Genomic DNA, 16,977 nt, shown 5'->3' with positions numbered 1-16,977 from the left:
ATTCATATATTTCAGGATTCTAATATTAATCTACAGTACGTACGTAAAGGTTTTTCTTGGTACGAGACATTTTTCTTCAGTTAACGTTATTTCGACGCGTCACCAAAACGATTCCAAAGTTCACATTTTGTCTATATGGAACAAGTTGCTCCATATATTGGCGTACACGTGATGTAACGCGGCAGGTCAGGACATTAGTGATCCGGCATCTCTTCATTTAACTCAATGACGCCGAATACACGCGCCTGGATGGTCGTTTGCCAAACGATTACGTGAAAATAGGAAAAACAACTGTGGACTTTGGACACATGATCCGCCAAGAAAAATGCAAGCCGGTTTCATCAAGCGTAATGTATCTAATTTATGATGCTAATCAAATATGTATTAGAACATTGTCAATAGTAAGTCAGTAGTCGGAATTATTTTGCAGAAGCACTGGACAAAAATTAATTGAAAAAGAACCTACAAAAATCATATATATTGGTCAAAACTTTGTATTATATGAAGTAATAGGCTATCAGCGAGATAGTTTGTAGGAGAAGACTCAACAGTAATGAAAGGTCAATGGATCTAACTTCACAGAGACAGATAATATAATTTTTTTTTTGTTTTTTGTGATCTTGCGGAAAGTTCGTGTTAGTAAATTTTCATTGTTCGCGATTTTTGTGAGAAGCAGTCGCGTCGGATCAAGGAAAAATGGATATTCACTCATCGCGCGCAAGTCCGATATCGCGGTAGAGGGGCCAGCTGTTTCTCCATTGGCTCGGAAAACGGAGTTGTTCGCTCGTGGCTTCTGGTCGATGCTGCTTAAAGCCGCGGTAGAACCAGACTTACTAGTCGACGGAGAGCCGAGAAGTACGTATCGACCGGTCGCATCTGCAGAGAACAGCGTCTATTCTCGTCCGAACGGACACACTTGCATCATCGCCACGATAGAGCGTGTTCCCTGAGAGAAGAAGCTGAAGAACTGAATCGTGCCTATGAGAAGTCTCGAAAAGCATCAGTTAAAACCTTCTGGCACCGGCTGATTGAACGCCAACGTCGATAGCACGTCGATCGGAGTCACGTCGAAAAAAAAAAATTAATAATAAAGAAAGAGGAAGAGAAATCGAGAGAATAGAAAAGGAGTACGCGCGACAAGAGTGAACGCGACAGTGACCTCGACTCAAAGCCTAGAATCTCGGAGCAGAAAAGCAGCTGGTTAGATCGGAGTAACTAAAGTGTTGCTATTACTATGTAAATTTTCAGCGGGTGTATACGTTTGCGCGCGCGCACTGTCGCCAACGAGCAACGACGTTAGCAGCAACGGCAACAACATCATTATCGATAGCAGCGAGAGAAACGGCCACGAGCGAAAGGGAATCGTGCGACACGCCGCAAGCAGAGGCCTGATCTTTTCTCTGACAAATCTCAAGGAAGCTCGCAAACTGGCTCCGGAAGTGAGGATCAAGCAAATTGGAATGAGGGAGGACTTGCTTTCCATAATACGACACACAAGTAGCGATCACTTCTCGGAAGAGCTTTAGCCGGGGGCTTAACCAGGAAGTAGATACGCAAGGAGCCAGGCGACAATTCGCGAGTAGAGTATTCGTGCGATAGAGTAGAAGCGGCTCTCGTCCGTTGGTGGATTTTTTTTTTTTTTTTGAGCAGCTAGCTCCTCGTCAGGCTTCCTTTTGCTCCTCGGTATTATTCTTTAATCGATCATAATTTCGCCGTCATCGAAAGGAAGAGGAAGAGAGGAGGAGAACCAAATATCCGGGAGAGACCGGTTCTTCGCAATACCTTGGGTTCCTCGGTTATGCCCTGGGTCGCCGCATGTTATGATCTGCTAGCGACTCCGTTACTGGGTTACTGTCTCGCGATCAGAAAACTGGCCCTGCAAGCCGGTTTTCTGGAGGAGAAAAAAAGCGATCTCGCCGCGAGGCAGACGTCTAACACGGAAACACTCTTGAACGCTGACACCACGACTATCATGGCCCCAAACGCGGAAGAGCAGCGTCAAGGTAAAGTTTCGCGCGGGGTGAGTCGCTTGAGGGATGTGCAATGTTTGCTTACATAATATGTATTCTTTTACGTCACTGATTTTCAACATTCGCTTTTCTGCTGGGGATAATAAAGCTTATCTGCATACGATCAATGTAACTTAGTTACCAAAGTGTTTTGTATGGCAAACACATACATACATAATTCATCAGACAAGCTTTTGGCTGCATTCAGTTACGTAACCTCTGATAAAAATAAAAAGAAATAATTATGAACTAGTGGCAAAAGTCACAGTTTCAATGACAAAAATGTGCTGTCTTTCTATTATTTGTATCTGAAGTTTACATTGTAAAATGTTCAAAGTTTATTCAAGCATTTGTTATAAAAAGAATAGTATTTATTATGCTCTTATAGAATTATCAATTAAATAATTTATTGTTACAATTATCTTTTAAAAAAATGCTAGCATAATTTTGTTGATAAACTTTTTTTAATATATTTAAGCATGTTGTGCAATGTAATAGTTTTTTTATTTTATTAAATGTTAGGTTTGAAAGTTAAAGTATCTTCTATGTAAAAAAGTTATTATCTTTTACAGCAATTTATGCATGTGCATTTACATTACTCGCTGCTTGTTGTTACTATCAATATTAATCGATTCGTTTTAAGTGTAAAGTCATCGCATGTTGAGATAGAAAAAAAGGAACTTGAAATTCATGTTTTTTTTTAAATTCTTTTAAACTAAATTAAATTTAAATTTTTTGAAATTTTTATTTGTAAAAAATAAATAAGTATATAGCACATATCATACAGATAATACTCTACTTAATATACGAATTTGTGCATTTTTCTTACGCTATGTTAGAAGTTAGAAGTTGGTTTAAGGAAATGAAAAGTGAAAGGAAAACGACGACTCGTGTATTGAGGTCATCATCTTCGGTAATGGCAACATCTGTTACTCGTCTTATGCATTTTGTACTTCTTTTGTAATTTCCGGCGTAAAATTAACAGCCGCGAATATTTCATGTCTTCAAAATGTAGAAAAGTTTATATAAGTTTATATTGGTATTATTTTCTGTGCATGAAAAAAAGTGGCTGGTTATAAAATTATGAATTACGATATAAATATACGTATGAATGCGATCCATTTAATCGTCAATCATTTTCATTACCTTACACTCACTGGGCTTGGACAATCACTGATATGTCGGAATAATTAACATCTTGCCTTAGAATTCAGTTTTTTTTTTCATTAATGCAAACTCAAGAATACGCAAGCATTATATTGCCCCATCAATGCTGCATTTTTATTACAACATCCGCACTTTTATTTACGACACTGTTCTCGTGTTACAAGCCTCATTGTCATAAGTACGCAGTATTAGATTCTTGAAATATACAATTTTGTGAAACAATAGAATGTATCATAAAAAATGAAATAATTGGATATAATTAAAGTATATTATAAAATTTTTTTTACTTGATTGACTAGATTGTATGCGAATGTAAGCATTGATCAATTGGTATTTTCTGCTTATTATACGTCACATTCAAGTTTTATGTATGCAATATGCTTTTCAGTTAAAAACATTCCCATATTGAATAAAAATATGAACGCGGGAATATATAAAATTACAAAAAATATAAAATTTATAGAACAATTTCCAATAGGAACGATAAATAGTTTGTATGATATATATGTGTAAATTAATTAAAATTTTAATACATACTAGAAGATACACAAAATAAAGTGCTAAGATGATTTACATATCAAATAATATATTTTTATATTAAATTGTATAGAAAAGACATTCTATCAAGAAGTTTTTCTTTTTTGAAAGCCAAATGTTATGTCTGTGCATGTTATCTGTTGAAACGATAAATACCTACATCTTTAAATTATCGTTCTGGCATTGAAGAATCGATAGCTTATCATTATGTCGTCAGAAACCAAATCATATTCATTTTTTATCTCGTAAGTTATGTAAGTGGGGAATTTCAGAATTTTTGTGACTTTTATATTTATTGTAAATTCTTTTACGGATATAAGAGAGATTATAGAAATAAATGAATGAAATTAAATTTTTTTTTAAATGTATATAATATTAAATCTCATAAAACGTGTTAGTTTTAAATCAGATTTCTGTTAAAATAATATTGATTTCAAATTGGTTCAAAAATAAAATTTTTAAGAAGTTGTTCTATTCTCTTCATATTTAATATAATAATACCTTTGAAATGTTAAATATATTGTAAGAGAAAATTTCTGAGATTTTAACACGGAAAGAAAGATAATTGAATAAGTTAAACATTTTGTTAAAGTTTTTAATACTAATAATTGAAATAAAATTAATTCTTAATTTATATATTTGTTATTTTTATTAATTAATAATAAATGTATTTTAGTCATGTTATAATATAAAAAAATATATAGAACACTTTACAATGCGCAGAACAATAAATCTCACACACTACGCATATAATAACCTAAAATAAAAATTTTTTATCTCTTGATTAGATAACATAAATTTTTCCGAAAGGTCATTATATGCATATGTATTATCAGTTTGAATTTAGATGAGACAGAAAGATAAGCTTATCAGGTAATACTTTATATTTTTGAAATTCCTTTTTAAGCGATTATTTCCGTACTAAACTGCAAAAATAATTAAAAATAATCATAAACTTTTCAAGTTAGGATACTAATTACATGTTTGTATTAGACATTAATCAATATAATCGATCATCTAGGAATATGTAAAATGTAAAGCTCAAAAAATATTTGATAGTGATAATATACACTTTTGCAAAATTGAAAAGAAGAGAAATAATTATTTTATTCTTGCTGACAATAACTGGAATTTTACTACATACAATTACATTTAAAAGGCAAATTATAGTTGGCTTCAGTAACGCGTGGGGAAGCCGAAACAAAGCCAGTGCACACGCATTTACGAATCTAAATATAAAACCCGTTCCTAGCGAGGCACGAGACATATATATTTGATTGCCCGCTCATTCGACGTCACAGAATTCATCAAATTCATGCAAAGACCTTTAGAACAATGAGGTTTTGGTTCTCTTATCAAATATCGTTTTTGTCAATATTTTATCTGTATACGTCTGTAGATAAATATAAGCTATATAAGATAACTTGCACGTGCTTTATACATAAAATTATTTAAACAACATATTATTTACTTGCCCATTTTAAAATTACTATAAATTTAGTTAATCATTGAAAAGAAATGTTACGAGATTTTAAGAATATCCTTTTAATATTTAATAATTAATTATTAAATATTACGCGCATTTTAATTAAAATTACATATATTTTCTGTAAATTATTTTCGGTATGCAATTGTTTGTTCAATATTTTGTAAATTTTAATTTAATTTTGTAATATGTTTTCTTGTCTTTTGAATTAATCTTTATATGATGTGTTTACTTTTGGAAACTTGAATTAAGGTTTTTGTCGTGTAGTGATGAATTGATTTAATTATCATGTTATTAATAAAAAAATTTGCGATTTCCTTATTTTGTGTTTATAAAAATACATTTCATGAATACTTTATGGTTATGGATTATTAAATTAATTATAATATAATTTTTTTTTACAAACAGCTTTTATCGTTAGAAACTGTTACAATGCAAAATTGTAATTTCTATGCACATGAATATATTTCATAATAGAAGGCACGCTTATAAAGTTCTTCATAATTAGATGCTTTTGCAAATGTATAATGCAGTGTAAAAATTCAGGTTAATGCATAATGCATTATTATTCCACTCTATAATTTGAATGTATTTAACTCTCGCAACTTATCTAACAAACATTTTACCACTGTTATTTTCAAGTAGAGCGGATTTGATTATTACGTTGCTGCAAGTCCAAAGTCACATTGTCATGCTGTATATACCATTCTCATGTTACTACTGCTCACGTCTGTGAGAACGACGTGTATCTAAATATATTGCCAAAATGTGCACTAGTGTAATAAAATATCTGGTTCAAAGAAGCTCTGACTAATAAATTATATTTAGTTATTTATCCTGTAAATCTTAAAAATTTTGTTGTCATTTTGAGAGGCAAACATAAAACGTGAAAACAGATAGATGAGAAATAAAGTTATTTCAAGAAATAAAGTCGATTGTTGAATTTGGAAATAAAATTAATCGTGCATGAGGGAGAGAAATATGTTTAAAAACTTACATCATAGTTGTCGTATAGTAATCTTTAGTCAGTAATGTATTAAATTCGAGATAGCACTCGCATAAATTGCCTAATAAGCGTAAATAGAGTTTTAAATGCCTCATTGCTCATGTTCTGCTTAGATCCCGCCAAAGAGAAGGCAAGAATCTCAGGATTGGCGAAGCCATCGCGCAAATTTGCGGGAGTTGTCATAGCCACTTGCGGTTTGCCAGCTCGAGGAAAAAGTCAAATAGGGCAAAGCCTTGCACGCAGACTTATTTGGAATGGCGTCACTGCAAAAGGTGAGCATGTACTTATTGATATTTCTTGAGATATTATGTCTTATTTATTAAATCTGTTATACGCTTTATAAAGATTTATTGCGGTCACATGCTTGATAGCAAGTAGAGAGGATTACAATATTTTATAAATTTTGTTTCAGTGTTTCGCGTGAGTAATTATCGAAGGAAGCGGTTCGAACCCCATATATCACTCGAACTCTTCCGGTCGGACAATGCGGCAAACAACGCGTTAATGGCTCTCGCTCAGAGAGATGCCATGCAAGATTGTGCGGCATGGCTCGCATCTGGAAATACTGTAGCGGTAAGTGTCCATAATACGTTCACGATTTCTTCATCAAACTACGATAAGGAGATAACAATGTGTTTCGAGTAATGTTATTTCTCTGTTTACTTTGCATCATCGTTTATTTTGCTATATACCTATAAGTATCGTGGACAATTGCGTGGCAATTGATTAGATAAAGTGTCACTTGGATAGCTTCATAGACGGTACGATATTGCATAGTTATTTTCTCTGCTTGTATTAAGATCCTGGACGCTATGCTGATCACGCGAGCGCAACGCACGGAGGTCTACGATTACTTCTCTGGTCAACTTGGTTATCGTGTTGTCTTCATCGAATGCGTTTGCGACGATCCAGGAGTCCTAGAGTACAACCAACAGGAGATCATTAGACATTGCGCCGACTATACGGGGGTGGACGCCGTTTTGGCCGCGGAACATCTGCGCTCAAAGATCGCTTTTTACGCTGAAATGTACGAACCTATGGACGATAGAACTTATCCCAGGATCAAGATCGACACTGCTACCATGGATATTGAGACCTGCAAAGTATCTGGTCATATTGAAACCAGCGTGCTTGGATACCTTGGAGATATCAGTCTCAAACCCCACACTCTTTATTTCTCAAGGGTAAGCAGTTGCAGCATTTTTCCACATTGTACAAATAAATTGCAAGAAATATCTCATATTTATGCTTTACTGCTGTTACTTATCTTGTTCTTTTCATTTTGTTTTATAGTCTTTCAGTTTATATTTTTATATTACGTGTTGCAGCATGGCGAAAGCGAGTATAACGTGGTTGGTAAAATTGGCGGCGACGCGGTATTGAGCGCCAGAGGCGAGTGTTATGCTCAAGCCTTATCAAACAAATTCAATGCTATGCGTATTCCTGATCTTCGGGTTCTCACCAGCCGTCTCCGCAGAACGATCGCAACGGCGCGCAGTATTGAAGCCCCTCAGGAGCACATAGCTGCCTTGAATGAACTTCACGCGGGGGTTTGCGAGGGTCTCTCTTACGAAGAGATGCAGGAGCGTTATCCGCAGGTGAGTGTTATTTTTAAATATACTCAACGGAGCAAAATACCGATTGCCAGTTAAAAATATTCGAGTTGTAGATAAATTCGAAAAGTCCGAAGTCCGAACGATCACTTTTTTGTTTTATCAGAGATAAAGGCTGATCGCGTGAAATAACCATGACAACACTATCTCTTATGCTTGTTTAATTGTGCAACAGGAGTTTGCTTGGCGTGATCAGGACAAATTGCGTTATCGTTATCCATGGGGCGAGAGTTACATCGACGCAATGCAACGTGTTGAACCAGTGATCGCTGAACTACAGCGTTCTCACAACGTTCTCGTTGTGTCACATCAGGCGATATTGCGCTGCATCATCGGATTCTTCCTTGATAAAAAGCCAGAAGAGCTCCCATACATGGAAGTACCGCTGCATACGATAATCTGCATCACTAGCCAGGGTTACAATTACAAGCTCGAGTTCTTCAAGCTGCCGATCGAGTGCGTGAACACGACTCGCGTCAAGCCCAAGAACTGTAACAGCGACCGTACTGCTACCGATGCTCTGATCACGGTTCCCGCACATTTCGATATACCGGATCCCTGGAGAAACCCCGGTAATGGGCCCACTCTCGTGCAACAGCACTAAGAGAATCGAGAATACCCGCTTTGAAAATGGCATAAATCGAATTTTGAAACACGAGTTTGGTCCCCGAAGGAAAAAGAAGCGATGATCGATCAATAAACGAGATTTTGCATATCAGAAAATTTTGCAATGAAAAAAAATAAGGTAATTATCTATTTATATAAATTTTATTTATAATATATTTTTCAATAAATGATTAATAGGATCTTCAAAAGTTGATTTATGTCATAATTGAAGCGAGGCGTTCTTTGCTTACACCAATAATTGGCTGTATACTTGCGGCACTAAAAAATTATTTACTTATTTATAATTCTACAATTCTAAAATTATTATTATGAAAGGAAATTAGACCACTGTCATTAGTATTCGTATAGTGGCGGCAATGCAAGACGATTTTGTTCATCACGCGTAGTATCTTGCAAAGACAACTTAATTTACTTGGAATCAATATACAAACATACAAATAAATATAAAAGATATCTGCTCTGATTTCAAGAGTTCTTATATGCAATAGAGAAACGCACAGATACTTTTGAGCATAAATGATCTTTAACACTTAGTCGGTGATATTTTATGTCTGAACCGACTTTGACAATAGGTCCATGATATCCCGATAGAAACCGATAATATACTTTTAATAGCTAGCAATTGGAAGCCCATGACTCGAGCCCTCTACATATACACGGGACTCATAATTTTGTCGATAGTTTATAGAGTGTTCGATTTATAGTACGCTCATAGTTTGTAGATTGAAATATATTATCCTAAACAACACTGTGTCCAAATTCGGGTCATTAAACGTTTTAAAAACGAATTTAAAGATGTCTTTGAGCCATGTTATATTGAAAGATATCTTTAACTCGTCTTATGTCTCGATTTTGGACATGCATGCTGTCTGGGACTTGTTGTGCTAAGAGTACGTATAGATTGTATATAGAATGGATGAGAATTTGATGTTGAAAATTGTTTATAATAGACAAATAGTGCATAGATATTGTCATTCTAGTTGACGCGCGTATAAACCACCGTATCTTTTCGTATCTCAAAATTTTCTAATCAAATTTTTTTTTCTCAAAACATATTACTAATTTTATTCTGTGCTGTGATTGTTTTTATTAAATTTGTGATCTCTTTTATTATCACATTTTTTTTATCGTTTAAGTGCCATCAAATTTATGAAAACTATAAAAAATATTGAATATATTTGAATATATATGCATTTTTTTAATTTCAAAATGTATTACGAAGTTTATTCCGTGCTGTGATTGTTTTTATCAAATTTATTTAAGTTTTAATTGAATGGATTATTACTTAAATTTGTGATCTCTTTTATTGTCACATTTTATTGCTTGAATATATTCGAACTTATGATTACGTCAAAAACAATAAAAAAATATCAGATACGTTCAGATATATGCGAGTTAACCAATGCAACTATTGATTTTGAGACATTATGCCTTAATCTGGCCTTTTATACCATATAATCAAAAAACAGCAAAAAATTATCTGGGTACTCCGAGACCTTATATTTTTATAAAGGATAGATATTAGATGTAATTATAGTTATACTTTCTTTAGCGATTAATTTGTTTTATATTTTGACCAGCAATGCAACGTTTATAATTATTTGTAATTCATAATAATCTATAAGTATCCAGCTATTAATCAATATATCATTTTACATAGAAATAAATTAAACGAAAACTTTTTGCAACGAAATGAAAGATCATAAAAGAATCTTGACGCCGAAATAGCTTATCATCATTATTAGATAAAAACTTTATTAGTTTATTAGCGTCTATAAAGCCGCTGTTATAAATTATAGCTATCTTCAAACAAAACTTATTATCTCGATAAACTTTTTACGAAGTGAGTATTGTGATTATTGCAATTATTGTACACAATGATTTAAACGTGTAATTCGTAAATAATTTTATTCTTGCTACTGAATCCTTTATTGAAATGAATTTTTCTACTGCACATATTTGTCAATTATGTCTGTTTAATTGGTATATTATTTTATAGAAATTTATTAAAGTATGCAATATTTTTCGCATATATATAAATACAATACAAGAAGAGCGAACATTCAAAGATACATGCATTTTGAATGATTTAAATTATGGTGTTAAATTGATGAAATGGAATTCTCGAAGTTCTGCATGACTTCCTCGTTATGATTTTTTTCCTATGTAATTAAAACGTTATTCTGAACAAGCAAAACTTTGTGGAATAACATACATAAGTTATATCTTTATACGTCGATCTATTGATATTACACCGTTGTATTTTATTAGGATAGTTTCGCATAAACATGCATAATATTTGTTTAGACGTAAACGCGAGGTTTTTTTAGAATTCAACGCAAAGCTAAGCTACGAATCTGACATTCGCGGTTACGAGGGTTAATTCGATGATTTACTTTTTTTCTTTAGGGAAAATAATTTATATGTACTATATATATATGTCTTCCTTTTAAATAAAAAGTCGATCTAATCGTTCTACCGATATTGCGACTGCTAAACATTTCGTGACTCTATATGTTAAAACACCGCGAGAAATGAATTATAATTTCTAATATGTATATTATATATAGTTAAGATATATTATTTGTAGTTCGAAAATTTTAGAATTTTTTATTTGTACACACTAAATAAATTTTTTTTACAAAATATGTTTTTTATATGTCTTATTTTAATTTTTTATCAAATAAAAGTATTGAGAAGTAAATATATAATTCCCTCAATACCTCTACTAATTTAAAAGTATTGTATCTTTACAATTATAATTAGATATTTTATAATACAGTTTTATAATAAACCAGCAGAAGTTCTAAATCTGTTAAAATAGATTTTTATAAATCAATTAATTCTGTATTAAAAACTAACAAAAAAGAACTTAACTAAAAATTATAATCAATAATAACGTTAACTCATTATTTCTTTAAAATTATTTATTTTTTTTAGATTTGTCTAACATTGAATTTTTCAAATAAAATGGAAATTTTCAAATTGATGATTTCTTTTATCGCATTTTATCGGTTGCCATCGAATTTCAAAAAACACAATATCAAAAAATCCAAATAAAAAAAAAGTATTGGAATATACTTACAATGTAACATAAATTAAGTCATTTTAATTTTAAAAATTAGATCTTTATTTTATTTTTTTTTAATCCATTATTATAAGCAAGAGAGATTATATGATCGCACTTATAACTATCCTGTATAAAAAACAGTACTGTCAATATATAGATATAAATATATGAATATATGTATATGTATAAAATAATTAAATAATTTGCAGAATAATCATACAAATTATGACTAGAAAATTTCACATGTGTGACTAGATAGGTTTTCATAAATGCTGCAAGAACTGAGATCGGCTATTTGCTTAAAAGCAAAATATTGATTTCATTGAGGATCTTTGAAATTACAAATTTCAAATTAATAAGATAATATTTCTAAAAAATGTTTTTAAAAGAGAACCATGCCTATAATCAGAAATGAACGAAATATCAATATCATTTTAATAAGAGATGAGAGAGAGATCTATTATACGAGCACACACCCTGAACACTCATTATATCGAAGAATATATTAAATTCGAAGATTTTCCATGCTCAATTCATTTCCACTTGAAAATGTCATATGCAGTACTAAATATCCGATCTCATTAATTTGAACGTATAGTCTCTTTGTTTAGCAGCCAAATGCAAATCCAAACTTCTGAACATTCTCGCTCGAATTTCTTGCGCGTTCGTTGCCCGTTTGTGAAAATCATTCAGTAGAATTCCATCTTTCGTATGCAACGATTCGTTTTGTTGAAAATTGTTGGATTCGATCGTATTTAATGAGGAAGATTTACTTCGTGAGTCCTGCATGATGGTCTTCATGAATTCAAGGACCATTCTCCGACAAGTATCGAAACCTAGTAATTGTATCCTTTTACTATGAATGGCATCCACATGGTGATTTCTCCAGCGCGTTTCTCTGTCGATTATTTTAGTGAGAGAATTGGGTGTCCCGGGTAGATCTTGAAATACTTTAGTAAGAATTTCCTTCGTTAAATCTTCCTCACTGCCTGTAGCGTCTGTAAAAAAAAAAGAAAAAAAACGGAAACGTTTTAATAGTATAACTTTGATCATTTGTTAGTTCATGATCGTAGAGATTGTTCTTTATAAAAATGGGAGAATAAAAAGATTTTATATTAATATATATTAACATATCGGGAAGTATAAAACACATTACCAACATATGTAATTATTTGAAAGTGTTATGACTTGTATTTTTAATTTGAAATGAGAGATAGAAAAACAAATAAAAATAAGAACATTTAATAATAAAAATTTGATTAAATTTTTAATTTTTATTAACAAAATTTATCGCATTTAATGTATGTGACGTTAAGTTTATTTATAAGCAGCTGATGAGAGCAGCTGAAGACTTACGTGCACTACTTTAACATACTCAAAGAATTTGCAAAATGACTTTAGCAAAACATTTGATGTTGGAGCATTTATGTAATGAAAGACACCGATTAGTAATGCATACTTTAGCATACTCGAAGAATTTGCAAAATAGCTTTCATCAAAACATTTGATCTTTGATCTTGAAGCATCACCATCTATCATTTATAATTTGTTATTCTGTCTCAACTCTCTGGTTTAAAGATTTTACCATTTTGCGCTGGGTAAAATGCTGGGAAAAATGTACATTTAAATAAATTATAAATATGCATCTTTATTCATTTGTTTCAGAATAAATATCTTTTTAATTTTTTAATTTTCTTAATTGTCTCATATTATTTTTCATTTTTTACTTAAATGTGCATACGTCAAGTCAGACTAATCAATTTTGTAAATCACAAAATCATTTTGATATGATACTAAAAAGTTTGTCGCAGTACATTGAGCAAAGGTAATAAACTTTATTCAAAACTTCGCGATGAAGATCTAGAAGAACGTACACCACCTTTTTCTATTGCAAAATGTTGCGAAACTTTCTTACGGAGTGATATCAAGTGTACGAGTTGTGCAATATTTCAAAGAAAATAAAGTAAAATAAAGAGAAAAGTTTTGCATTACCCAGATCACTACCATTATCGGTTTCTGCGTATGTGCCTTCCTTGATCTCTCGTTGTAATTCTAAGACTCTAGATAAAGCCAACTGAAGATATTCCCTTGTACTTGGAGCCTATAGAAAAATGATATATATATATATATATACACACACACACACACACACACACACACACACACACACACACACACACACACATACACACACACACACACTCGAATCCTACACGAAACATGTTTTAACTATGTTAAGGAAATTCTTACAATATTGATTGTTTTGTTTCTAAAACGTCGGACCTTTATTATAAGTGATAATTATATTTATTAAATAATTATTTATGTACATAATATTTAATCAATTAATAATTTAAAATATAAAAGAAAATATAATTCTGCATTATTAATAACTTTAAATATGTAAACACTTTTTCTAATTTACACATTCTGTGTGAAAATCTAAAATAGATATAGTGACCGTATTGCTTTATGTGTGTATATATATATCCGGGCGGAGGGAGATATATATTCTGTGAAATTGAAACGCTTTGTTACAGATAACTGGTTTTTTCATGCATGGTTTGACGTATGTTTGAAAAAAAACTTTGTATTTGATTCGGATAACTTATAGAGATGCGTGTTTAACGCATGCTCAAAGTCAAGAGTAAATTGGATGAAACAATCTGTATGTCAAAAGATAAACAATTAAATGCAATTTTATTGCGATTTAATATGTACAAAATTAAAAAATCAAAATTTTATAAATTGTTTTAATTTATCAAGCTAGAGATAGTACGATCAAAGCTTCCTAAATTTCATGAAATTTTGATATGCATAACACGTATATGTAAAATGAATTGATATAAAAAAAGTTTTACAACATTAATACAAAGATGACCTTGCTATCGACGGACATACAGAATAATAGATAAAGAAGAAACTTTGAATTACATTCCTTTTAGTGAATGCTAAGTATTGCTTCATGCCTTCATGAGTTCGCAAGAACTTGGAAATGAAAATTTTTATTTCCGTTGATATAATTAAATAACTTTTCAAGTTGAATACACTTATATTTTTTTTATTAATGTAATATAAATGTGGATAAAGAAAATTATAAACATGTCTACTTTATGAAGCATCTTGATAGATACTTAACAAATAGCGTATTTGTCTCTCCTTTTTGTTAAAATAATTGCCATTATCTAATCACTTATATTTAACATTTTGACGTAGCCTATTACTATTTTTATTTTTTCTTCTTACGTAAATATTACTCTTCAAGATATTTGATGACAAGCGTTAAACTGTTCTGTTAATGAAATAGGTAATCCAAACGTATTTATGTTTTCATTAATTCTATTTTGTTATATTCATTGATTAATGATATATTTGAAAAAGTCTAAGTAAGTCCCCCAAAACATTACATAATTATTTGTTAATCATTTATGGAATAAATCAGATATTAAATAATCAACTTACTGCTCGGTTATGAATAGAATATTTATAACTTTTTGATATAGACAGTTTTTGTTACCTTATTATTATTATTGATTACTATTAACCACATAATGTTTCAATAAAATAATTAATAAGCTTAACTTACCGCATATTGTTCAATTCCTTTTATTTTTTTAGCGTTATTGCCAACGTCTTCTAAACAAGGTGCCTGTTTCGAATGAAAAAATGTATAATGTATTAAGGAACTTTGCGTTATAACTTTTTCTAATTTCAAACATTGATGTGTTGTCTTATTAAGAATATGTGTATTTATATATAATAATATTGTTATAATTGTGAGCGAAGATGCATTAATCGTGGTTATTTCGCGAGTAATTCTTTTCGAGTTTGTTTTCGAGTGTTTGCGCGATTCCGGATGTGAAACGCAACATTTTGAGAAATAATCCGACATCTGACCGAAAACGTGAGTAGCAGAAAGATTGCATGTTCTAAAAAGGTTTTGGCTTAGGAAAGATTCCATATGTATTGCGTATATATATTGTATATATTATGTATTGTTTTACAAAAGTATATCATATTTATTATGAATATCTTACCGATGAATATCTCTTCATTGTGATCAGTCCTCGTCCATCTGTAACCCAATGAAAAACTAAGAAAAACTGATATATACATTTTATACATTTTATTTAGAAATGGTATTCGAGGATTGATTGTAACAAATAGAGTTTTGCGCGACAAACCCCGCAAATTTCATAAAATAATATCTCTAAATTTCCTGAATGCAAGAAAATTCTAAACGATAGAAAATTAAAAATACATAATTTTATAACACAATATCGTATTTTTTAAACTAAACCAATTTTTTAAAATTATTTTTGAGCTAACCATATTATCACCATTTTTTTCTTCCACCGATTATGCAGTGCGTTACATTTTTATAAATCACGTTCTAAGTAATAAATATTTTATTGCTTTGCGTCTAAAATCTGTTAAACAACACTTTAACGAATACAATCGTTCAAACTTCAATATAAAATATTCATTATTAACAAAGTTATTTAATAAAATAAAAATGGGTATCATATTACACCTTTCTCCTTGATAATGCATTGTAAACACTATTTGTGCGAAACGAAATATCAGCTGCATTCCTATAATAATCCGCTTTGTTCGAAATTGAATCGAGCTAATTAGTGATTGTTCTCTGATTTCGACGTTTATTATGTTAAATATTTTCGTAAACAATAGTTGAAAATATTTAACATTAATATTATTATTTCTTTCAAACATTTTTTTCAAAATCCTGTAACTTTGATGCCTAATAAATCGTTAAATTTTTGTGTAACAACGACATTACAATTTTTATAATAAAATTAGCGACAGTATATGAACACATAGGATCAAGAACAGGAACTACAAAGTTGGTATCTGTTTGGAAGGCCGGCCGTCTTACTAAGTCACTTGGATATAACGATACCTCGCATTACTTACGCGCTTCTGCTTTCTAGTAAAACCGTGTACTCCTACAAGTTTGTCCCTTAACTTTGGATCAGCTATCCCTTATATCAGCTTCGTTATCTAGCCCTGTGGAGAAGTTTTTTCGCGCTTGCAGGCACACTAACGCTTTCTTTGTGCAGTGTAAAATATTTTTGATAAATTTTTGCTCGTAAAAAAGAGAGAACACCTTTTTCGCTTCCTTTTTGTTACTAGAAATACGGCATCCTCATTATTAACTGTATACCACAGTGAACCGTCAATGAACACGACCGATGACTAACGTTGATCGTCGCATACTACCAACCGTTTCATTTTCACGACCGTTGTTGAAGAAGGGACCCTACGTGAGGGAGGTCCGGTTATCACCCAGCCCCCCTTCGAAATCCGGCTGTTCAACCGTTGTGTAAAGGTCCGAACGAGCGGCAGATGCAAAAGCCCCCCTTTCTCCTTTCTCTACTCCCTACGCATGACTCTTTGAAGGGAATGGACGAGTGGCACGTGCGAGTGGATATGTTGCACGC

The 16,977-nt window shown here is 31.7% G+C and overlaps 2 protein-coding genes across 4 annotated transcripts; one reads left to right on the top strand and one right to left on the bottom strand.

Moving 5' to 3' along the window:
* The first annotated feature begins 625 nt into the window (after nt 1-625).
* LOC105202351 (6-phosphofructo-2-kinase/fructose-2,6-bisphosphatase) lies at nt 626-11,091 on the top strand. The gene is made up of 6 exons (XM_011170816.3): nt 626-2,003; nt 6,319-6,477; nt 6,618-6,778; nt 7,006-7,389; nt 7,534-7,803; nt 7,994-11,091. Exons 1-6 carry the CDS (start codon nt 1,799-1,801, stop codon nt 8,420-8,422), a joined length of 1,608 nt encoding a protein of 535 aa, XP_011169118.1. The 5' UTR covers nt 626-1,798; the 3' UTR covers nt 8,423-11,091.
* A 541-nt stretch (nt 11,092-11,632) lies between these two features.
* LOC105202352 lies at nt 11,633-16,949 on the bottom strand. 3 transcript variants are annotated; one of them, XM_039450057.1, is made up of 5 exons: nt 16,437-16,949; nt 15,553-15,590; nt 15,102-15,164; nt 13,508-13,616; nt 11,633-12,513 (listed from the first exon to the last, which is right to left on the bottom strand). In XM_039450057.1, the coding sequence occupies exons 1-5, from the start codon at nt 16,441-16,443 to the stop codon at nt 12,080-12,082; spliced, it is 651 nt and encodes a 216-aa protein (XP_039305991.1). In that variant the 5' UTR covers nt 16,444-16,949; the 3' UTR covers nt 11,633-12,079. The 3 variants fall into 3 exon arrangements, with proteins under 3 accessions (XP_039305991.1, XP_025988436.1, XP_025988435.1); XM_026132651.2 differs by having other exon boundaries at nt 16,451-16,949; XM_026132650.2 differs by lacking the exons at nt 15,553-15,590; nt 16,437-16,949 and having other exon boundaries at nt 15,102-15,526.
* Between the last annotated feature and the right edge of the window lie 28 nt (nt 16,950-16,977).

Source organism: Solenopsis invicta, chromosome 5 (genome assembly GCF_016802725.1).
Source record: "Solenopsis invicta isolate M01_SB chromosome 5, UNIL_Sinv_3.0, whole genome shotgun sequence".
Taxonomy (NCBI): Eukaryota; Metazoa; Arthropoda; class Insecta; order Hymenoptera; family Formicidae; genus Solenopsis; species Solenopsis invicta.
Note: the sequence above shows the minus strand (reverse complement) of the source record. Positions and strands in the feature narration are given on the sequence as shown.

Excerpts from the sequence above, each read along its gene's own strand:
- LOC105202351 (XM_011170816.3), top strand. The coding sequence starts at position 1,799 with ATGCCCTGGGTCGCCGCATGTTATGATCTGCTAGCGACTCCGTTACTG. Across the intron at positions 2,004-6,318 it reads CGCGGAAGAGCAGCGTCAAG|ATCCCGCCAAAGAGAAGGCA; the intron begins GTAAAGTTTCGC and ends TGTTCTGCTTAG. Across the intron at positions 6,478-6,617 it reads GAATGGCGTCACTGCAAAAG|TGTTTCGCGTGAGTAATTAT; the intron begins GTGAGCATGTAC and ends ATTTTGTTTCAG.
- LOC105202352 (XM_026132650.2), bottom strand. The coding sequence starts at position 15,476 with ATGGAATCTTTCCTAAGCCAAAACCTTTTTAGAACATGCAATCTTTCT. Across the intron at positions 13,617-15,101 it reads AAGGAATTGAACAATATGCG|GCTCCAAGTACAAGGGAATA; the intron begins GTAAGTTAAGCT and ends ATTTTTCTATAG. Across the intron at positions 12,514-13,507 it reads CGATAATGGTAGTGATCTGG|ACGCTACAGGCAGTGAGGAA; the intron begins GTAATGCAAAAC and ends TTTTTTTTACAG.